Source organism: Gigantopelta aegis, chromosome 3 (assembly GCF_016097555.1).
Source record: "Gigantopelta aegis isolate Gae_Host chromosome 3, Gae_host_genome, whole genome shotgun sequence".
In the NCBI taxonomy this organism is placed as follows: domain Eukaryota; kingdom Metazoa; phylum Mollusca; class Gastropoda; order Neomphalida; family Peltospiridae; genus Gigantopelta; species Gigantopelta aegis.
The window spans coordinates 50,987,299-51,012,832 of record NC_054701.1 but is presented as its reverse complement, the minus strand read 5'-3'; the positions used below and the strand labels follow the sequence as shown (position 1 = coordinate 51,012,832).

Genomic DNA, 25,534 nt, shown 5'->3' with positions numbered 1-25,534 from the left:
GTCAGCGTAGGTTAATACAGATTCCAAAGTGTATTGTGTCTTTGTTGTGTTTTCTAGTGAACTAAACATGCTATAATAATATATACTTTATATAAGATCTTATCTCTGATCATACCTAGACGGGCCAGCGGGTATAACTGCCTGTTACAGAGAGCTCTAATAGATATACAGTTAGGAGAGATATTTGGGACAATCGTGTTTCATTCAGTTACAGGTATTATAGGATCCCCGTGACAGGAGTAGAAAATTGGGGCGCTCGTCCCGGATCTGAAACAGGACATGCATATTTAAAAAAGTATTGTTTGTAAATGGGGGCTTTATAAATTAATTTTACAAATTAACTAGAAGTAGCAATGTTGTTCACTAGAAAATTAATTAATAATAAGTGCGTCATATCTAAACATGGATAAGAATTTGCTGGATAGTCCTACGCTCAGTGTAGTGGAGATTAAGCGAGCACGTAAGGCCGAGTTAGTTGAAATCGCCGAGAGAAAGAGAAGAGAGGGATAGAGAATTCCAGTTAGAAAAATTAAAAGTGCAACATGAGTTAAAGTTGAATACTGAAGAAGTCAGACGAGAAGTAGGAAATGGGTTTAACATGTCGGAGGCTTATAGATCAGTGCCTGTATTTGATGACCAGGAGGTAGATATGTTCTTCCAACTTTTTGAACGGGCCGCTAAGCAGCTAAATTGGCCGGAGTCTAAGTGGACATTGTTAGCCGTGTCTAAGTTTAAGGGGAAGGCTAGTGTAGCTTATAATTCAATGAGTGATGAGCGAGCAAGTCAGTACGACCTAGTTAAGGCGGCAGTGTTGAGGGCGTATGAATTACGACTGAGGATTATCGTTTACGGTATAGCGAGTTGAGAAAAACGCAGGGTCAGTCTTATAGTGAGTTTGTGGCTAAGAAAAGAAAGCAGGGATGTTTGATAAATGGGTGGTGCCTCATCAGGTAGAGTCATATACCGAGTTACGGGAGTTGTTGATCTTACAGGACATTAAAAATGGATTACCAGTTAGCTTACATATTCATTTAGAGGATCGTGATGTCAAAAAGATAGAGGAGGCAGGCATAGTGGCAGATGACTACGTGTTAATACACAAAGCTCAGGCAGTACAGGGTAGCTCTATACAACAGGGTGATAAGAAGAAATTTCAGCCAGGTTTTTCCTGGAAAAGTAACTATCGGGGAGAGTCATCTAGTTGGTCAGCTAGTCAGGCAAGGAATGCACCTGGTGGGCAAAGTAAGGATAGGCCTGCATTATCAGCCAATGCACGAACTTTTCGTCCACATTGCAGTTACTGTAAAAAGGATAACCATCTTGTCGGGGACTGTTTTAAAAGGAAACGCGATAATGCGCAAGTGGTCGGTTTAGTGAGGTCAGCTCCGTTAGCGAGAGAGTTAATGGTTAGTCCCATGGCAGAGAAAGTAAACCCGTATGTGTCCACTGGTATGGTTTGTGATGTGAAACAAGAATTGAGTCCTAAGGCAATATCAATTTATCGAGATACCGGCTGTAGTCAGTCGCTGATAACGCAAGAGTGTTTAGCTGGTATTGAGAATTCAGATACAGGACGTAGTTTGGCTTTAACCTCAGTTACTGGAGAAAAAATGGCTGTCCGGTTACATAACGTTTTCTTGTGTTCGAAGTTTGTGACGGGACCAGTCATTATGGGTGTTGTAAAGGACTTGCCTGTTGAAAACATAGGAGTTTTGTTGGGTAATGATTTGACTAGTCAGTGTTGTCAGCCGAAATGTGACCAATTGTTAATTAAAGACAGCCCTGTACCAATAGAAGAGTGTGAGGTTGATGAGATTAAATATCCTGCGTGTATAAAGACTAGGGCTATGGCCAGAAGGGTAAAACGAGACCCAGAGGATATTTGTGATTTGTCTGATACGTGTGTGAACCATGAATTGGGAGTGGATGAGGTTATTAGTAAAATGGTAGATAAGTCAACTGAGGAATTAAATGTGGTGGAACCTGTTGACCTCCCGCAGAGGGTAAATGAACCAGTTGTGTTTGATAGAGGGGCCTTACCTTGTAATAGACAAGAGTTAATCCTAGAGCAGGGGGATGATCCAAATTTGTTGGCAGCTCGCACTACATTGTTAACTGAGAGAGTATTAATGAATAAGAGAGTTAGAGATAGGAAGGCTAGGAAGCAACTGAGCCATGCTCAAAGCAAAATAAAATCAGTGTTTGATAGGAAGGCTAGGAAGCAACTGAGCCATGCTCAGAGCAAAATAAAATCAGTGTTTGATAGGAAGACTAGGAGTCGGGAATTTAAACCAGGGCATAAGGTGCTGCTGTACCTTCCCATTAAACGGGGTTAATTGCAGAACAGGTATTTCGGGCCCTATGTTGTGCACAAACGGGTTAATGAGACAGGGTATGTCATAAACACTCCTGATAGGGTTAGGAAAAGTAGGTATTGTCACATCAATTTGCTAAAAGGTTATTTTGACAGACTGCCGATAGTTCCAGTGTTACCTGTCCAAATTGAGTCACTCAATTTCCTGTGATGACGTCAAGACTGCAGAGATCAAATTAACCAACAGCCAGATTCTACCAGACTTGAACCCCAGCGAGCAAAGTTTGCTACGTTGAAACAAGACAATGTTTCCATTTGTCAGAACCTTCCAACGGTTACCAATACCTTAAGCCAGGATGTGCGCTTGGAACCCAACGCTACACCGATTCGACAACATGCCTATTGGAGAAAATCTGGAAAACGTGCGACGCTGAAAAAGAAGAAAACGAAGATACATTGGCCAGATGAATGCGAGAAGTCATCCAACCGTCTCAAGCAGATGCTCTCCTCGTCTCCCGTGATGGCAGCACGAGAGTACCGAAGGCTTTTCAAGCTAGCTGTGGGTGCCAGTGACGTGGGTGCTGGAGCTGTGCTGTTCCAAGAAGACGAAGACGGACTGGACCATCCTAATGAAAGCCTCCAGCCAGAGAGTTTTGAGATGGAGTCTTCTTCTGCAGGAATTCCCAATTACCATTGAACATATCAAGGGCACATCCAATGTAATCGCTGATGCCCTGTCCCGAAGTTGAACGTTATGATAATGTGTTGACATTCTTGATTTCTGTTTTCTTTTTATATATATTTTATTGTATACCAGGGACTCAGAGACTCAGTGTGATTACTGGTAGTCACCTTATTACTATGTGTTATAAATGCCCGGATGCGTCGGTTAACGCACTCTTTGTTTTAATGTAGTATATTTCCCTATTCCTAGAGTAGAGGAAATATCCTTTTTGAGGTGGGGGTGTGTGACGGTACATGCTCTTAATTTCTTTTTGCCTGTGGCGATATTAATTGTTTTAGAGGGCCGTGTGCAGTTCCAATATGCACTTAAGCCAAGGTGGCCAGTAGTTACGTAATACCTCCGCGAGTGCGGTTTTTACAACCGTGATTTTGGCGACTTGGCGTCATTAAGTCTGACGATCTGAGAAAAATATACCGCTTGGTCGCTGTGGAAATAGCACTTGTAGGGATTCGGTACCGCGATGTACCCCCAGGCGATACTGGGATTTTATAATAAATAGCTAGGGTTTTAGAGATATCGGGGAGAAACATAAGGAAGGCTCCAGGGGTTTGCTGTCCGTCCGGACTGGTAATTATATATTTTTCTGCTCTGTGTATAACCTTGATGTGATTGATGTGACTTTAAATATTGTAATACTGTATTATACCAATATTATTTAGACGGTGCTGCCGGTCATCTGACGCAGTATACTGTAGGCTCACCCTTCTGATATATATATATATATATATATATATATATATATATATATATATATATATAAAAGCTTAGCCAGTTATTCTAGAGGACCTAGGTAAACTGTAGGTTATTGTCTTTATTGTGATAGGTACCAGTATTAATTCTGTGTTACAAGGTTACTGAATGAGTAGTTAAGGGTTAATTAAAAATTAACCAGTTAGGAATAGAGTTGTAATTCCTTTAGTAATTAAGTTCCCCTGGAAGCGTTTCTCAATTATCACACGTTAATGAACGAGTAGTAAGGGTTAATTAAAAATTAACCAGTTAGGAATAGAGTTGTAATTCCTTTATTAATTAAGTTCTCCTGGAAGCGTTTCTCAATCATCACACGTGTGGGTGTTGTGTCACGGTGAAGTGATTAGCATATTGTGTAAACTAGACACGTAGAGATTAACTAATTAAGTGATCAGTTCTGGGTTGTTATTATTTGTTGTTGTTAATTAACTACTGCGGCAGTACATTTGTCAGCGTAGGTTAATACAGATTCCAAAGTGTATTGTGTCTTTGTTGTGTTTTCTAGTGAACTAAACGTGCTATAATAATATATACTTTATATAAGATCTTATCTCTGATCATACCTAGACGAGCCAGCGGGTATAACTGCCTGTTACAGAGAGATCTAATAGATATACAGTTAGGAGAGATATTTGGGACAATCGTGTTTCATTCAGTTACGGGTATTATAGGATCCCCGTGACAGTAATATAGATACCCAAAATACTATGCAAAGTATATGGGGTTTTATTATGTATGTGTATGGGTATCTCTCTCTCTCTCTCTCTCTCTCTCTCTCTCTCTCTCTCTCTCTCTCTCTCTCTCTCTCTCTCTCTCTCTCTCTCTCTCTCTCTCTCTGTGTGTGTGTGTGTGTGTGTGTTTAATTATGTGTAGTCAAACCTGTATTAGTCGGCCACCCAAAGGAGTAAACATTGTGGCCTTTTAAGACAAGTGGCTGTTTCATAGAAGTCAGTTTGTTCTATATTAGACGATTTGGGAGTACAATGAGGTGGCCATTGGTCATTGTGACACGTAGTCAGAGGAAACCCGCTACATCTGTTCCATTAATAGCAAGTGATATTCATAGACAGGACAGTACATACCACGGCTTTTGGTATACCAGTCGTGGGGCACAGGCTGGGACGGCAAAAAGCCCAATGAGATAATTGTTCCACCAAGCGGATTTGATCCTCTGACCGATGCATCTCAGGCGAGCGCTCTATCGACTGAGCTAGATCCCGCCCCCGACATGGCTAAGGGCAACAAAGATACTAAGATAGAATACATGCTGCCTCCACTCCTTGTGTTACTCTTGGCAATTAACAGCAAGGAATCTGTTATATGCACCGATAATACATACCATGCCAGTTGTGGAGCACTAACTGGAATGTCAAATAGCCCAGTGCGTCCACAAACCTATTTGTTGATAGCCGAAAGGAGACGCCTATGTGGCAGTAAGGATCGTCTTAAATACAATAAACTCAATAGCCTCATATTGAAGAAATGCGGTGCGGTGTTGTTAAGCACACGTTCCTTTCCATTCTTGTGTTATTACAATTCAAGTCGGTATCTTATTACAGTTCAAGTCGGTATCATATTACAGTTCAAGGCGGTATCTTATTACAGTTCAAGTCGGTATCTTATTACAGTTCAAGTCGGTATCTTATTACAGTTCAAGGCGGTATCATATTACAGTTCAAGTCGGTATCATATTACAGTTCAAGTCGGTATCTTATTACAGTTCAAGTCGGTATCTTATTACAGTTCAAGTCGGTATCATATTACAGTTCAAGTCGGTATCATATTACAGTTCAAGTCGGTATCATATTACAGTTCAAGTCGATATCTTATTACAATTCAAGTCGGCATCTTATTACAATTCAAGGCGGCTCTGGTTATTACAAATCATTGTTTATTACAATTCAAGTTAGTCGTTTATCTTATTACAATTCAAGGCGGCTTACTGGTTATTACAATTCAGGACAATTGTTTATTACAATTCAAGTTAGCTAGTTTATTACAATTCAGGGCAGTTTTTATTACAATTCATGTCAATATTACAATTCAGGGCACTTTTTATTACAATTCAAGGCAGGTATTACAATTCAGGGCAGGTATTACAATTCAGGGCAGGTTATTACAATTCAGGGCAGGTATTACAATTCAAGGCAGGTATTACAATTCAAGGCAGGTATTACAATTCAAGGCAGGTATTACAATTCAAGGCAGGTATTACAATTCAGGTAATTTATTACAATTCAAGGCAGGTATTACAATTCAAGGCAGGTATTACAATTCAGGTAATTTATTACAATCCAGGGCACTATAGGGAAGCTTCCTTAACACATGAAGAAACGCAACTGTGAATTTGGACACGCTGACCACCCCCAGGAATCTGAGGGTGGGGCGTCTAAGGGGGAAAACTATAATAAAATTAAATAATTTTCTCTTCTTCCATATAATAAATGCTAAGCCTTGATACATGAAAAAATTAATTTATGAATTTGAAAATTCTGATCCCCTCCCCCCCCCCCCCCCCCCCCATCAGCACCCAGGAAGTGAGGGGCTGGGTCCAAAACAGTTAAGTCATGTTAAACAAATATTCTTCTCTACTTCGAAAAATGCTACAACTAAATAGTCTTGTTATATTTAAAAGTCATTAGAAATTTTGTCAAAGTGGTGAATTTCTTTAATGTACCTTGTTTGTGCCTGAAGAGGGGTGCATTTTACTTGATTTGTATAGAGAAATGCATTCATTCTGATTGTTTTTATTTTCCAGATTTGGGACTTTTTGTCAGCCAAAAAACTTATGGATGTTCCACAGGATAAAAGGCATCAAAGTCAGGTATTATATCTATGCACATTAGTTCCATGTTTGATATTCAGGGACGGACTGTTTAATCTGACAATGATTCTCAACGCGTGCATGTGATAATCTAGCTGTCTATACTGTACTGTACTGTACTGTACTGACCGTACCTACATGCAGAGAAAGTCTCTGTTCGGACACACATCGTTTTGGTCTCACGTCTCCTTTACAAATCCTAACTCTACCAAAGCTTGATTTCTAAATATCTGTGGAAAGGGATATTTGTTTAACAACACCTCTGAACATTTAAAACTGTATTGGTGTTTAGCATGTGGTAATTTGGACTCTTAATCGACAGCTTTAAAGAAAAAACCTGTTGTCGATATATGGACTACTCTTCGGATAAACCAGCAAGGGATCTTTATATGCACACCCCAATGGTTAGGACAGTACATACCACGGATTTCGATGTACCAGTTTTGTGTCACTGGTTTGGACGGGAGAATGCCGATGCCACTGAGTGCTATCGACTCTAGGACTGATCGCACGTTAGACGAGCGTTCTACTGAAGTACATCCCGCCACTAGAAACTTGGCGTCATTAGTAAACAATAACGCTGCCGACCAATCATAAACAGAAACTTTAGGCTCTGTGCGTAATTAAAATACATTAACTTTAATTTCTAACTACATTGTTCAACATAATATTTATAGACTGCAAAATCCAAGCTTTAAAACCAGTTCACTTGTAAAGTATTCACTTATATTAAGTATTGTGTATATGTAGTGTGTCTCATCATATCCCAGATATATTTGTAGTAAATAACTTAAATTTCGCACGACATAGGGAAATTAAAAAAATACGGCAGCTCCAAATCTAGAGCGTTCTAGAGCGTGGCGTCTAGGTTGCAGTATTTCTACTAAGGTAGCCGTATACATTTAGCTCCCTTGTGTACCACATAGAGGATAATAAACGTTATTATCAACATTTAGCGAGTGACAAGTGAACATTATTTCACGAGGGACATAAATTTGATAACAAACTGGCACCATGTTTGTAATTTTTATTTATTACGCCAGCTATTTGGTTGGGTTTTTTAAAAGCCTTTTTTCTTTCTTTTTTTCGATATAGCCTACATCGGCGACACGTCCATCTATATAGAAACGACGTAAACTACTTTACTGTTCTGGGTATTGCTTTTACTTTGTATTTTATTCACAGTTCACAGATCATTTTCAAAACCAAAAGCTCTATATATTCTGTAAAAAAAAATCTATAATGAATTGCATTAAACAACAATTTTATTACAAGTTTAACACTGAAACCAGAAAGACGTAAACGCAAACTCTTTAAACTATGTGACATCATTTTGTGTGCTTTGCCAAACCGTGACGACGTCATATACAGTACCAACAAGGTGATTGGTTTGTTGACATCAAATCGTCCAATAGTAGTGTACGTTAAACTAATGCATGATAATTTATTTTCCCCGTTATGAGTCCCTGCTGGGGTAATAAAAACATTTAACTAAAATTATTTCAAATAAGTCCTATTTATAATTATGACCCTTTTTGTAATTTCCTTGATGAGGCTAAAAATACGTGTATCTTTCTTTATGTTTAAACCATAGCCCCCTATGGCTACACCTGTCCCCAGCTGTGATGGGCGAGGAAACAATTGCCTGCTACTGGCTTTTTACTTTAACCGGTTTCCAGTTATGCTGTTTACAATGGCCTGTTTTCCAGTTATACTGTCATGGGCTGGTATGCATAAATCTCAACTGAAGATTCACAAATAACTGTGGTCTTCTACCTAATATAAAAAAGAGAGTGGCTGGCCACAGTCTCTTGTTTATTTCAACAGTTAACCATTTATTGTTTAACTGACAAAATGGTTTAACAGTGTGACGTCATTATACAGCGTGGGACTACATTCGAGGCCCAATTTGTTTCTCTTCACCAATATGTTTGAATGTTAGAATCTTTGGTACATGTAGATTGATCGCCATATTTTTTGTAGGGTATTTGAATGCATGTATGAATGATTTTCTTGGTAATAGTTCAAATGATAACTTTTTTTTCATAAGTATATTACTGATTACCTTTTAGACTCCCATGTTTACATCTTCTAGTAAGATAATATAGTATAAAATAAATTTGGTTAAAAGTACAACAGGAACAAAACCCCAACCCTAAAACCAGTCTTGATCAAGATAAACGTAATGACATATGAGTTGCATGTATTTACAGCCTCTCCCAAAATTCGTATTCTTATAAAGTGTATGCTGTTCATATTTTTTTCCGAGCTACGTAATCGCAGGGTTCGAACTTAACGGTCCCACAGTAAAGTTTTTTACCGATTTTTTTTTTTTTTTCGTGTTTTCTCTTATAATCTGTTGCAATACTGTTGTTTTTTAAGAAAATATTATTCGGGCAAGTGAAAATAGATCCGGGCAAGTGAAAGTGCTGTCACCACTTGCCCGTATGGCAACTACAAAAAAACGTTAAGCGCAGACACTGTAATCGTTCTGAATTGAAGTGGGATCTTGTTTTTAATTGGACATTTTAACAAAGAACTCCAAAGAATGATGATTATATCACATTTGTTAAGTTTCATAGCGGGGTGCATCAAGTAGCTAAATAATTTTAATTTAGCTGTATTGGTCACGTGGTGTGACGAAATGTTTTTAGATTGTGTTGGGGAAGCGGAAGATAATAAATTTACATAAACTGATTCAGAGATAGGCTTTTATATATCGATTATCAGGTTTATGACAAGAGTTTGAGCACGCGAGGTTTCATGCATTTTATGTGTTTTGACATGCAGACAAATGTACTATTAAAGCCTTCACGTACAACACATTGTTAGGATTATATACATTATGCTTTTAGTAATATATATATATATATATATATATATATATATATATGTTTGCTTTAAAGATCCGCGAGGCCTGTAGCACAAATAACAGCGGGACCCCCTTCCCAGGATATATATTCTGCAACTCCCTCGGGGAGAGGAGAAAAATGACCTGGGAAAAATAATAACGGGGCCCGTAGTACGTGCTACATGTGCTGCTAGGATAAACCGGCTCTGTTTGTATGTATGTATTTATGTATGTATGCATGCATATATGTGTGTGTGTGTATATATATGTGTGTGTGCGTGCGTGCGTGCGTGCGTTTCCCGAGCAGTGTGTCCTTTCGTGTTGAAGGGCTTATAGTATCTACATACCAAAACAAACTAGTTCTTCAATAATAACAAATATATTTTTGTAATTAAAATGTCTTTTCAAAACGGTTTTAGGGCAGGACGTATCCCAGTGGTAAAGCGTTCGCTTGATGCGCGATCGGTTTGGGATCGATCCCTGTCGGTGGGCCCATTGGGCTATTTCTCGCTCCAGCCAGTGCACCACGACTGGTATATATAAAAAACCGCCGTGGTATGTGTTATCCTCTGTGGGGTGATGCATAAAAAAAATCCCTTGCTGCTAATGGAAAAGAGTAGCCCATGAAGTGGCGACAGCGGGTTTATGCATAAAAAAGATCCCTTGCTGCTAATCGAAAAGAGTAGCCCATGAAGTGGCGACAGCGGGTTTATGCATAAAAAAGATCCCTTGCTGCTAATCGAAAAGAGTAGCCCATGAAGTGGCGACAGCGGGTTTTCTCTCTCAATATCTGTGTAGTCCTTAACCATATGTCTGACACCATATAACCGTAAATAAAATGTGTTGAGTGCGTCGTTAAATAAAACATTTCCTTTTCAAAACGATTTTTAAAAATCAAAACAATTAACTGCAAATAGAATAAATAACTTTTAGCAATTATATAGTTTTAGTTTGCTGATCGTAACTAGTATAAAAATAGTAACGGAAAATGTAGAAATGTATCTTGTCATTTTATCTTGACAATATACATTTAGTGTCTCCGTTAACCCTGAAACAGTCACAGTTTCTTCACAAAATTATATAATGGTCTTTCGTGGCAGATGGAATCCTAACCGACACAACATTCTGAAAAAATGAAATCCAGTATTGAACAAGCGAAATCCAAATGTAGAGTATGCAATGGCTTGCTCTCTAGTCATACTGTATGTAATGGCTTGTTTCCCAGATATACTATATGCAATGGCTTGCTTTCCAGTTATATTGTATGCAATGGCTTGTTTTCCAGTCATACTGTATACAATGGCTTGTTTTCAAATTATACTATATGCAATGACTTGTTTTCCAGTTAACACTGTATACAATGGCTTGTTTCCCAGATATACTGTATGCAATGGCCTGATTCCCAGATATACTGTATACAATGGCTTGTTTCCCAGATATACTGTATACAATGGCTTGTTTTTCAGTTATACTGTATGCAATGGCTTGCTTTCCAGTTATACTGTATGCAATGGCTTGTTTCCCAGATATACTGTATACAATGGCTTGTTTTTCAGTTATACTGTATGCAATGGCTTGTTTTCCAGTTATACTGTATGCAATGGCTTGTTTTCCAGTTATACTGTAAACAATGGCTTGTTTCCCAGATATACTGTATGCAATGGCCTGATTCCCAGATATACTGTATACAATGGCTTGTTTCCCAGATATACTGTATACAATGGCTTGTTTTTCAGTTATACTGTATGCAATGGCTTGCTTTCCAGTTATACTGTATGCAATGGCTTGTTTCCCAGATATACTGTAAACAATGGCTTGTTTTTCAGTTATACTGTATGCAATGGCTTGCTTTCCAGTTATACTGTATGCAATGGCTTGTTTTCCAGTTATACTGTATGCAATGGCTTGTTTTCCAGTTATACTGTATACAATGGCTTGTTTTCCAGTTATACTGTATGCAATGGCTTGTTTTCCAGTTATACTGTATACAATGGCTGAACAAAGAGCATGTTGTTGGTGGCGGCAGTTCGGAGAATCTGGTACATATCATTGATCTAAGGTCACAAAACGTAAGTAACATTCTGGTTTTTTATTTTATACTGGAAACATTAATCCTAATGAAGTAGTAATATCAACCCAAATATCAGGTCGCAACCCCTCTTACAAAAACCCCATATCAACACAATCATGAAAGCAAGAATAAACAAGAAAATGTTCCATCAATTATTTTTAAAAAATCACTAACATTTTGTCTCTCTTTTTTTTTTCTTTTTTTTTGCAGACCATTGGACAAATATATAACCTGGCACAGGGCGTCTTTTGCATTGACATTGAACATCAATTAAAAAATCCGAGAATAGCAATCGGCAGTGGTCACTTTGTATATTTTGTGCGATGTTAAGCTTTTTGAAAGAAAATTACGAAGTTGGAGGACACAGAGTTAAATGATTATGTGAATGCAATAGTTTATATGTACACGTATTCATGATAATACAGTGTCCATGTATTCATGATAATACAGTGTCCATGTATTCATGATAATACAGTGTCCATGTAAATACCTTTGTTAGCTTATATTACTGTGAAGGACATTGTTAGGGTGTTTTCAACTTGAGTCCAGAACTCAAACATTTTATAATCATACGCCATGTCTCTGATTTGTTACATTGTTTAAAGTGGAATATCATGAGGAATCCCGATTGAAATGACAGAGATGAGGTAGTAATGGAACATGATGACGATGAGAAGGGGGTTCGAACTGAAAGAGCGTCTTTAACCGATGATTATCATTATAATAATGGTAACATATTAAAGTATCATCGACATGGGAGTTATCACGCTGTTTGTTTACACATATTATCATTATTTTGAATGTATATAATTTGCTTTTATTTCCTGTTGTTACTTTCTACATGTATTAAACGAATACGTTGAAGTGCTGGTACAAAACCCTAAAACCAGTCATTTGTGGTTTTAATTTTATTGTAACCGTTTTGGTTACAATAAAATTCAGTTGAAATAAAAAAACAAATGTTGAAGGTGAAATTATTTTGTGGTTATTTAAATTATACACTTCATTAGGCTCCGTATTTGCCCAAGTTATTTTCAAAGTATTTTAAAAGTAACTGTTATCGACCAGACGGAAATAGACGGAGAATACCGAACTCGTGCCTGCTAGACACCATTTAACTTAAGTTGTTTGTAAACATATCTAACGAGGAGAAACCGGTTTGGTACGTTCTAAACACGCTGTAAGATAAATGGTATATTAACAAGGGACATGAGTTTAGTATTATATTTGATCAGAAACCAGGTTTATTATTATTATTATTATTATTATTATTATTATTATTTAAGAAACAAACCAAAAACAACAACATTTGAACATATTTTCGAAATGAAACAATTTACGTTGACTAAGCCAACAAGAGTTATTTACATGTTACAGATCAATCAATTTGAGTAGTGTTAATTTCATTGATAATGTGACTTGTGAACATACATATATGAATAAGTATACATATACATAAACGTATACGCATCTATTGTCCACATAGTTCCCAGTCGAGGCATGGGATTTTTAATCGAGATACCGACTCCAAACCCTGAGTGAGTGCTCCGCAAGGCTCAATGGGTAGGTGTAAACCACTTGCACCGACCAGTGATCCATAACTGGTTCAACAAAGGCCATGGTTTGTGCTATCCTGCCTGTGGGAAGCGCAAATAAAAGATCCCTTGCTGCCTGTCGTAAAAAGAGTAGCCTATGTGGCGACAGCGGGTTTCCTCTAAAAACAGTGTTAGAATGACCATATGTTTGACGTCCAATAGCCGATGATAAAATCAATGTGCTCTAGCGGCGTCGTTAAATAAAAACAAACTTTACTTTTTCAAACATGTCGTCGGCCACTTGTTTGTTTCTTCTTTTTCTTTCTTTCTTATTATTTTGTGTTTGCACCTCTATTTTAACAAATCCACTTCAATAGAGACGTGAAAAAAGTTTTGACTCGACAGAATCCAGTCTGTTTACTTGTTTCGACATCTCCACGAGTTAAGATAAACGTTCTTGACTGCAATGCGTCGGATTTACGTGTGACCTAGTGTGCGCTGTTATGGTCCTGCATTTGGCGCAGGTTCTGTGATATGAAATTGTGCCTGTTGATTGGACTGGATAACATATTAACGTGCCTCTATCCAATTAAAGGGGGGCGAGACGTAACCCAGTGGCAAAGCGTTCGCTTGAAGCGCGGTCGGTCTGGGATCGATTCCCATCAGTGGGCCCATTGGACTATTTCTCGTTCCAGCCAGTGCACCACGACTGGTACATCAAAGGCCGTGGTATGTGCTATCCTGTCTATGGGATAGTGCATATAAAAGATCCCTTGATGCTAATCGAAAAGAGTAGCCCATGAAGTGGCGACACCGGGTTTCCTCCCTCAATATCTGTGTGGTCCTGAACCATATGTCCGACGCCATATAACCGTAAATAAAATGTGTTGAGTGCGTCGTTAAATAAAATATTTCCTTCCCTCCTATCCAATTAAGGTTGAAGCACGTCTCTCCCGGGCACAAATGTACTGATATCGATAAGTTTGTCAGGTTAGCTGTGTATGTCAGTACTAAAAACTGAATCATCCATAGAACTCTTATGTTTTCAATTTCCTTACGTTTCCTTTTTTTTTTTTTCTTCTTTTTCCTCTTTTCTTCATAATGGTTGATTGGTCAGAATGTTCCATACATGACGGTACGTGAGCCTAATGGACATCACGATGCAAATTTTAAAGCTATAAACTCAATTATGTCATAAAATATTTGATCGGCGATTCCGATAACTTGCTGTACAATAGCTCTAAACTTTAGTCCAGACAATAATAAATTAAATACACTTCAAACAATGTTTTGCTGGAGTGACTTTCTTCAGCCAACCTCTTACAAAGGGAACTGTAAAGCAACCAACCGATGTGTTTAAATTGATAGGACACACACGTGGGCGAGAACGGTGTGATACAGAAAATATAGGTTGACAAGAATGTGTATTTAACAACATCACGACAGTTTAATATCTTTTTAATTTAGTTTTAATGTGAGAGACATCAATATTGTGATGATACACGACACCGAATCTCACCACACGCTTGTATCCCGATCTCTTACATTCCAGTTCAGTTAATCGACAAACGTAAAAGCATACGTGTAATGAATAGCAGATACGAACGAGTAAACATTTCAACAACAATGTTTATGACCTTCAACATTAATGCTTCTCAGAATAAATATAGTCTAAGATGAAGGGGACATCAAAGCTAATTATCGCTAATTGGCAAAAGATAAAATGCGGACTAACAGTGTGATGGCACATCAATTCTGTCATTATTAGTACTCAGAACTAACTCAGATATACGCATACTATTAAACCAGACAATACCAGATAGATAGATACGTGTAGCCTACTAAGCTACAGCTTCATGGTTTCTTGAGTATGTAAACACAACTGTGTTTGAGATGGTTCTGAGACGCTGCTCGTTTCACTAGCCTGCACCGCCAGGCTGGGTTTGAGATGGTTCTGAGACGCCGCTCGTTTCACTAGCCTGCACCGCCAGGCTGGGTTTGAGATGGTTCTGAGACGCCGCTCGTTTCACTAGCCTGCACCACCAGGCTGGGTTTCAGATGGTTCTGAGACGCCGCTCGTTTCAATAGCCTGCACCACCAGGCTAGATTCCTGTTCTGTCAGATTCCTTGTTCCCTTGTCATTTTCCATGTTGGTTTTTGTCCTCTTGTTCAATGACTCGTATGGCAGCCATTGTGAAAAAGCCTCGGATTTTCGACTGCCTTTTCTGAAAGATAAATATCAGGGCCCCGTTCCACGAAGCTGTGCACTTAAGGTGATTTTAGGGCTTTGTGGAACGGTGCCCAGGACTCTATCTTTAATTTATTTTTGGCCTGGATTTTTCAGTAACTGCTATTGTCCATAACAACTCTATTTCCTGTTCTCGTATTAGTATGTGCAGTGTCATACTTTGTACCTACATTTAATGTATTTTTTGTCCACACACATATATATGTATACCTGGAAATTAATTAAGTATCAGCTGAATTGTATTACAGCCAAAAAGGCGCCTAGAAGTAACCGCCCGTACCGACGGACTTTAAACCTGATGTTAGCGTTGTTACATACTCTATATGTACTAGGTATTTACCGAGATAGCAGGAATGCATTACTTGTGGCAAGCACATCAGTGTGATTCCAGCACCACAGTTAATTACCAGGTGTTCCTGCATATTTATAGTTTCTGTCCTTTTCTCTGGAATACAATCAATGTTGATGTAACGACAGTGTCATAGAACATTAATTTTGGTCTTTTGTAAACAAATATAAAATGTTCACAATTACTTACTTGCGACGTATAAACTACACAGTCAAAACTAGGTGATGCATGAGAAATTTCAAGGTGTATACTCACACATCCATGTCATAAACCCTTTTATTTACCATTATTAACCCGGTTAATAACGTTGTCAATAGGTCATTTATTTACATGCCAACAAGACTAATACACCTGAGCGTAACATTTTCATAAGTTTAGTTAACATGTGCGATGACGTCATATTACCTACGTTATTAACATAATAAACTCAGTTGATATTTTCCATAATAAAACCCTTGGTGAATCCTATGTGTGTGCATCTTTAATTTATTCGTGTGTGTGTGTGTGTGTGTGTGTGTGTGTGTGTGTGTGTGTGTGTGTGTGTATATACACACACACTAACACTAACACAGACAGACACAAACACAAACGCATACATGCATACATGCTACATTTCCTCTTTTTTCTTTTCATCACTTTCCATTATCTTCGTTTTACTTGGATTTCCGTCAGTGCTGTCAAGTGTTAACAGCTGCAACACACTCCGATAAATTCGGTAATTACAAATCACAATTATCTTCAATCAGTTCCACTGTCTTGGCTTGCAACAACATATATAAAGAAATCATCGAGTGTTGATCAGCATCAGACGCAGATGGACACGTGAAGGTAGACAAAGGTAGGTAAGCGTCTTTAATTTATTCTTGTGCTTATATTCAATTACGTTTCAAGTCCGCTACCTTGGGTACACAATATATAATTTTATCTGATCTCGACGTACTAAAATAATATTGTTTTAATATACCGATATTTTTCAGATTGATAATTGGTAATCCCAGTCAGATTCCCCTGTCGGTGGACCTATTGGGCTATTTCTCGTTCCAGCCAGTGCACCACGACTGGCATATCAAAGGCCGTGATATGTACTACCCTGTCTGTGGGATGGTGTATATAAAGCATCCCTTGCTGCTAATCGAAAAGAGTAGCCCATGAAGTGGCGACAGCGGGTTTCCTCTCTCAATGTCTGTGTGGTCCTTGGCCATGTCTGACGTCATATAACTGTAAATAAAATGTGTTGAGTGCGTCGTTAAATAAAACATGTCCTTCCTTTCTTCCTTCCTTCCCAGTCAGATTTAGGGTTGGTAATATTGTATATATAATTTATAAGTACAGCCATGACTGGCCATACAATAAGAGGATAATATGCATTGTACGTATTACTGAAAGTATATAGAGGTTATTATACCAGTTAGTGTGTCAGGATTGTCAGGATTCTTGTATTGCCATAGCGAAAGCGAGAGTAATACATGAATCCTGACTCGAGTTTTGTAAAATCAGTACGATTCACACGCGAGTGTAATAATTTATTTATTATCCATATTATCCATAATATTATTTTTATGAATAATAAAATAGGACCATGTCAGTACGTAAAATATCAGCCACGTCAAGCTGATCGGTATATCTCGGCAGAGCCTCGACAAATACCGATTAACGTAGACTCGATTGATATTTTTTATATTAAAAAAAAAAAAACTCGTGACGAATACTCTCTCTATATGTACAGTCGAGACTGGTCTAACGGACACCTGTATATATCAGGCACCTGCACATAACGGCCACCATAAATCCCGCCTAATGCATTTCCTTCTTTATTTTACCTGTATATAACAGCCTCCTGTTCAATATTAATGCAGCCATCGACCACAAATGTTTGACCGAAATGAACGGTGAAACCTGCTATAACGGCCACACAATACAATGGCCACTTTTTTTTGTCTAATGGACAGTTGACTTTGCCATAACGGTGTATGTAGTGGCCTAAAACAAAACAGGCACATGCTCCACTGCAGCAAGACGCCCGTTAACACAGAACTTACATGTACATCACAAACTGTGTGATTCAGCCATTACACATTGGCAAACTTACCATTTTCCTATTAATGTATAATAACACGCAAAAGGTTTGTTTGTTTGTTAAAAATTTTAACATGCTCCTATACCACGAAGGTTTCAAGCATGACCCCCCCGGGCTCGATCACTGGATGCCAGTAACCCAGTCCGGGGTGATAAAATTAAGTGGACAATTTTCTTACACCAAATCGTATTATTTTAAATTGTTTACGTCTTTTCCAATAAATTTTACCTATAAAATCTATAATAAACTTTTTGACGCCATTTTTAGTTTCCAAAAAGAAAATAATTAATTTTAAACATAGTAAACCCTATGTTTAGGTATTTTGGAGTTTTTTTCATAGATAAACTTTTCACACCTGTATAATATCGATTCAGCGTGGCCTAAGCCACCTGTCCTTAACGGCCATTTTTGCCAGGTCCTATGAGTGGCACCCCCCGCCCCCCGGCACCCCGCCCCCCGCCGGACAGGGTCGATGTTGTATATAAGGAAGTGACCCTCAGGGGTTGTGATATTCTATGGGAGTACTATGTCCGAATACGTACTTCTATCAGCCGCTCTAGATCTCTGTAATCACTGAAACACTAGTAATATACAGGGTCGATTGTATATAACAACTGCCAGGGTTGGTATAACGTGTATATTCTATGGGAAATGTACTATGTCTGAATACATTTCATAGTATCAGCCGCTCTAGATCTAATCACTGAACACTAGTAATATACAGGGTCGATTGTATATAACAATGCCAGGGTGGTGTATATTCTATGGGAGTACTATGTCTGAATACATCTATCAGCCGCTCTAGATCTAATCACTGAACACTAGTAATATACAGGGTCGATTGTATATAACAATGCCAGGGTGGTGTATATTCTATGGGAGTACTATGTCTGAATACATCTATCAGCCGCTCTAGATCTAATCACTGAACACTAGTAATATACAGGGTCGATTGTATATAACAATGCCAGAGTGGTGTATATTCTATGGGAGTACTATGTCTGAATACATCTATCAGCCGCTCTAGATCTAATCACTGAACACTAGTAATATACAGGGTCGATTGTATATAACAATGCCAGGGTGGTGTATATTCTATGGGAGTACTATGTCTGAATACATCTATCAGCCGCTCTAGATCTAATCACTGAACACTAGTAATCCAAATCTGTTCTCAAGCTGCCAAAGCAGCTTCTTTGCCTCCTGACTAGCGAGCGGAAGTAAAGGAAATGTATTATGGAAATGTCAAGATGTTTAGTTATGTCGGGCGCCATGGGTGGGGCAGGATATCCTCATCTTTCGCGAACACCTGGTATGATCACTGTTTTGACAATGTTTTATGACTATATGTCGTAACAGCTGTACTTATTTCAATGAGCTCTGTGCTGTGTTAGTTTTAATTCAGTAAACTGGTCTGAGAGTAGCAGACCTCTTATGGCGGTGAAAAAAGGAAATCTGCAGTAAAGAATCTCTTCGGGAATGGCTGTCCTTCTATAGGCGAGCCACTAGATATCAACCACTATTTAGCCAAACGCCCATTGGACTGCACTGTGTAGAAAAACAGCCTTGACGTATTACGGTTTTGTCAATAAGATTTTAGTGCTTTATGTGAGACACCCAAAATGCTTCTCGTGTATTTTAAAATAGTATATCCTGAAACAACCTAGGACCACATTTTAGGTTAGTAGCCGAAACGTGAACGTCTAACACTATATCAGGACACAAGTGACCCATCTAGACGATAGATATCTGTAACGCGTATTGTTCTCGCCCATCATTGCAATAATGTAAACATTTATCGTTTCAAAAGCAACAACATAGCTGCAAGGAATTAAATACTTATAAATACAATGTCATATGCTTTCAAGAATTTGCGAAATATTGCTCAAAGTTAACAAGCAACGGACGAATGGAAAGCTTGCTGTCTGAATTACAGTAACTGTGTTTGATGTAGAAAATAAGACGAAATGTTTGCTGTCACCTTTCAGTTAACAATATGAGGTATTTAACAGGACCACAGTCAGCTGGCCTTCTCACTGGGTTCACAGGAATTATATCCGCGCAAGTAGTCTTCTGTTTGACTGTGATTATTGTATGGCAGAAGTGACAACTATTCGACTGAAGTTGACAGGGGAGAGCATGTAGTTTGCAAACATGTGTAACTTGATAACATTGAAGACTGTTTTGTGGTAATTCCAGCCCATTCAAATGTAGTACGTTTTTAATGTAAATTGGGTGTAGTTCGGCCAGGTGTGTGTTTGTTTAAATCAATATTCTGGAAAAAAAGGGCTGGACAACAGAGGTTGTCCTGTTTAGGGTATGTTGCCCCCAGGTAGGCAAAGGTGTATGAAAACAATCCACGGGCCTACTGATATTAATAAAAGTGCTATCGCCACTAACGCTATATGAAAACAAATATCGTAAATAACTGTGGTCTGTGGTCATATACACTTTCGGAGACACGAGATAGCATCCATTAATAGCAAAACATAGCTAAATGGGGAAGTAACTTAACGAAAGACTGGATATTGCAATCTCTGGCGGTTTTCTAAGCCAAAGGAGAGAAACGTCTATTAAATTAGGGAGATGCAGGCAATTTTAAGTTAACTTGGTGCGCGTTTTTTCAAAGACTATGAAGCAATATGGCGTATTCAAGTACCTCCCTTCCGGTAATTTGTATTAAAATTGCCACCAACACAACAACAACAACAATAATAATAATAATAATAATAATAATAATAATAATAATAATCCCCTCACATTATAGCTGATAAAACAGTTTGCGTTATCAGGAATTAGACAATAAACATTAATAAACAAACAACTGCTCTTGTGTCAAATTAAAATCAAAGATAATTGTTTTGTATTTTCAGAATGGCAAATGGAAAGTTTTCAAGCTTGTTGTTGGCGCTGATAGGAATCGCACACACATATTTGGACGGAACGGTGGGGTCGCAGACAATTACATCGGCTAGTGTTCTCGATGGATACAGCACTGGACCAGGGGACACTGACAAGACCATAATTACTTCAACTGAAGATAATCGAAGGTCATCATTTACGGAGTCCAGACCTGAACAGAGCACAGTGACACGTTATGAAGAAACTACTGTAGAAGGTAACTGGAATGACACATTACTTCCTCGAGACGAGAACCCAGGAAGAACCTCACCTTCCGAGCTGGGATACACGGATGAGGCGGAAGGCTCCCCACATGACAGTTCCACTTCAAGCGATGGGTATGTTACTCTCTCCGGTCATTCTCTCCCACCAGGTTTCGAAGCAACGAGTCCGTCAAGCTCAGACATCCCGGTGCCTAGTGATAACACAACAGTCTTTGCTGGGGTCGACACTTCATTCCCAGAGCTTGGTACAACTAACACAATGGAAACAGAACCGCCGGGTGCTGCACGAGACTATGTGGATGTGGTAACGGTGCCTATAGCTCTTGCAGTGGGGGTTGTCGGCAATATCATTACTCTCGTAGCCATGACAACGGAGCCATTCAGTCGGATGAGCTGGAGTGTAACGCTGGCCTCGTTGGCAGTAGCCGACACCATGGTTCTGTTGATGACAGCCCTGAACAAAGACTTCGTCATCAGTCTGATCGGCTTTGATGTCCGGTCTGTGAACAACGTCGGCTGCAAGATCTTCCACTTCATCCGGCGAATCTGTAAAATCAACTCGTCCTGGTGCGTCGTGCTGGTGTGTGTGGAGCGATTCATTATCATCTGCTTCCCTCTGAAGGCCAAGCTGATATGCACGCGGAACAACACGATCCGCGTCGTCGTGGCCGTCTGGCTGCTCGGGGCCGTGTACTGCGCGACGTCAGTCATACCGGTGGGGATATCCAAATCGGTCTGCAAGCAGACGCTCAACAGTCCCGAACTGAAGAGTCGCAACCAGATCTACGTGATCGCCGGGTCGATCCTGCTGGGAATCCTTCCCATGACGATTCTGCTCATCCTGACGCCCATCATCTGTGTGGCGCTGCTGAGGTACGCCCGTCAGAGGAGAGACATGGCAACTGGCCAGGAAGACAACAAATACAAGCGAGCGTCTGCCATGTTGGTGAGCATCCACGTGGCCTACATCTTCCTCGTGCTGCCCTCCATCGTGCACAGAAATATCAAGTTCGCCCGCCGCTCGCAGCACGTCACAGATACACTGGGCGTCGTCGTTGGCAAAATCACTCAAGTTCTGGAAGAGCTGGTGAACCACGCGATTAATTTCTTTCTGTACACGGCGTTCAACCCTCTCTTTAGGAAGAGACTGACACTGTTGTTTTCTCGTTCTAGATCCGCAATGGATAGTAATTGAGGACACGCGCGGGGGGGGGGGGGGGGGGGGGGCATACACACAAACACATACGCGCGTATACACGCATATACACACACGTGCATATACATACATGCATGAACACACATACACACACACACACACACACACACAGAGAGAGAGAGAGAGACACACACACACACACAGATACACACATGCATTCATACAAACGTACATGTGCATACATACATATAAACACACACACACACACATACATACATATACAAACAGACAGACAAACATATAGTGACAGACAGACAAACTGCAACACATACATGCATGCATGCATACATGCATACATACATACACACATACATACATACATGAGACAAGTGTATGAGGTAATGCCACAATGATTTAATTATCCCCTGCGCCAGTGATCTCAATATCTAATAACATAATATTCTAACCCGACATATGTACATTGTACATATATTCATACATCTATATATATATACACATACATTTATACTCTCCACACTTGTTCTATTTCTAAATGACGATGACACTTTCAGAGATTTTGCTGATAATTTTAGTCATGTGTTTTTTGTCGCCATATTTGATTTTATTAAACAATTTTAAAACGTTATGTTTTTTGTCCAACAATATAGCTTGTAATGTTGTATACATTAAATTGATTAGTAACCGAGTTAAAAATAACGTATCCTGGACCTATCAAATTCCGTTCCATTAACAGGAAAACACTACTGCGCATGTTCAATCCAACAACCGCATAAATTTAATGACATCAGTGTTGACTTTGTCCAATACAAAGTAAAATAAAATAATAAAAATGTTGTAATTACTTACCTTGGTTGCCATCAAATGTAAAATTCCCACCAGGAAGTGAATATTTGTAATTTGTTTAATACCATCGAAATACGTCCCATGTGAACGTCACAAACGCAGAATGTATGAAAGACCACACCCATCATAAAATTGAGGTAACGACAATGCTACAGTGACATATTCATCGGGGCCCCGTACGAATTTTTCTACCTATGGCGGATTTATAAGATTTCGGGAAATCGAGGGTATCGTAGGAGTCCGTGTGTAGCAGTACCATATCAGGGTATGTACTTGGGATTTGTTTTGAGTGGACACTCACAGCAACACTTTGATTCGCCCGTACAATTTTTGAATGGCCCGCGACCGAATTTTGTTAAAAAAAGAACTTACTTAAATTGCAGTTTAAAAACATGTTATCATATCATACAAACAATAATAACAACACTGGGGGAAGGTGGGTTTTTTTTTTTTGTTTTTTTTTTATCCCAGTGCCCCCTTCCCTTTCTCTCCTTTGAATTCCATCTCATTTCTTCCCGATCTGACAACTCTTCCTATCTTTCAAATTCTTTCGCTGTCCACCTCCACATCCCAGTCCTTGTCTCTCCAACCGAGACAGGTGCTTGTCTCTTGTGGCTATCTGTGCCACACACCTGCCATTCCCAATCAGCTTTTAGCTGTGGGCTTAGTCTGACCACTTCGGGAAGTGTTCAGTAATTACTTCTGGCATTGTTAAGAGGCACTTGTAACCACCTACTATGCATCCCTACTACCGGCGGTCGTTAGTTAGTGCCGTGGGTCAGACCAGCTTTATTAGCGGCAAAGGACGAGCATGCCAGGTGGGTGCAAGGAAATACACAGAGACTGCAACCGTGGAGGAAGTTGAGACAGGTAGGCGATGGTGTGGACAGCTCAGAAGACAGAGTCGGAGGAAACTGACAGAAAAAGTCGAAACAGATTAAAATCGTGGACTTGTATTAGTTTTATTAGAAACTGTTGTAATTGAATTATAATTATTATGTTGTCCTTGGGGTAGCTTCTTCCCATTTTCTTTAGGACAGTCGTCTTGTGTGCCTCACTCTCTTCGTGTAACTGAAAGAAGATGTTAACAAACTGAATCACAATTGACAACATTCAGCAGGCTTTTTTTTATTTTATTCATGCAATATACTGATATTGCTGTTACATACTTAATAATTATTTAATGTTATAATATATAATTTTAAACATTATGAGTGATACTATGAAACTCAACTTTTAGGCCTTAAAATTATCTTAAGAAGATTATCATTTGCCGCAGGGGGTTGGTAAGTGTGTGTGTGCGGGAGGGGGTGGGGTGGGGTGGGGGTGGCAATGATCCATCCCCAATCAGGAATTTGTTTGCCTTTATAAATTTGTTTTCTAAAATGTTGGTTGTTCACCCCCACTCCCATCGGATCCCCCACCAGTGCCACCCCTGCACATATAAAACACATGGGGGAAATGGGTGCCCACCCCACATACCCATCAATCTAAATTGCTGGCTACTACAGTGCTTTTAAGTTATGTAAAACCTATAATTGTGGTTGCTAAATACAGATTACTTATCATAATTTACATTGCATACTTTTATACTTTCCATCTTCATTGTGTAACATCCCTTCACAAACATACTGGCATTGCCCCATGCACTGTGGACATGCTGCTTTAGGTAGTACTAAACCAAATAACTTCCGGCTGGGTCAAAGTGCGAGGTGCACCAAACGTTTTATGGAGAAGTGAACACCACAAGTCCTGTAATTGGTGATAAATGTTAGTGTGTTGGTTGTAAAAATAATTGTTTCATCTGAGCAAAAAAATTTATGCAATTTTATTCCATCTTGTACCACTGTGTCAAGTTAGCCTTGTGTTTGGAACATGCATGGGGTACCTGCAAAAAAAACAACAACAAAAAATACTTAAATTTTGTGCGAAACAAGGGGTGTTGTGAAAACATCTGGTTATACCGAACATTAGCCATGAAAGGTACCATTTTCCGCAGTTAATACTTTGAGGTAGGGGTTGTAGTACTGATATTCATGGGTCATAGTGTGGTTGATAGGAAAGAGTCCGACACGTACCCCTCTATATCAAAGGCTTTAAAGACTAACCCTAACCCTATCCCTGAAACTACCTTATCCATTGAAAGGGAGATACGGGTCGAATTCATGCCCACTTGGCTAGGCAGTGTAGAAATGGCTGCGTAGAAATTTCCCGTCACTATTTAGCTGTGTCTATTTTTAGTGCCAACCTCACTGCTCAACAAAACTGACTTCTACACAACTATTCGCTGACGTGATGCTGTAAATAGGATTAATAATGACAGTAATTATTAAACTACTAAACATTTGTATGAAGTGACTCTAAACCAATAATACTTAAAACAATCATAATGTTACATGTGTTTGTGATACAGGCGCGGATTCGGGGCAGATGTTCGGGCTCTCTAGCTAGTAACTAAAATGCAGGTTAAAGTTCCTATTTAACAATCCTAACATACAAAACGTCTAGTATTTTGTTGTTTTTGTGGGGTTTTGTTAGTAACTAAAATGCAGGTGAAAGTTCCTAGTTAAATGTCCACAATCGTGGCACATTATTAATACACAGTATATAAAACAAATACATAAA

The 25,534-nt window shown here is 39.1% G+C and overlaps 1 protein-coding gene across 3 annotated transcripts in view; it reads left to right on the top strand.

Annotated features, from left to right (window-relative positions):
* LOC121368199 (peroxisomal targeting signal 2 receptor-like) overlaps positions 1 to 12,529 on the top strand; it is a 38,250-nt gene extending 25,721 nt beyond the window's left edge. For all 3 annotated transcript variants that reach the window (XM_041492829.1, XM_041492828.1, XM_041492830.1), the window contains exons 7-9: positions 6,568 to 6,633; positions 11,461 to 11,553; positions 11,766 to 12,529. In XM_041492829.1, coding sequence (XP_041348763.1) covers positions 6,568 to 6,633; positions 11,461 to 11,553; positions 11,766 to 11,885 — 279 coding nt within the window. In that variant the 3' untranslated portion in view covers positions 11,886 to 12,529. The remainder of the gene's footprint in view (positions 1 to 6,567; positions 6,634 to 11,460; positions 11,554 to 11,765) is intronic.
* Positions 12,530 to 25,534: the final 13,005 nt, after the last annotated feature.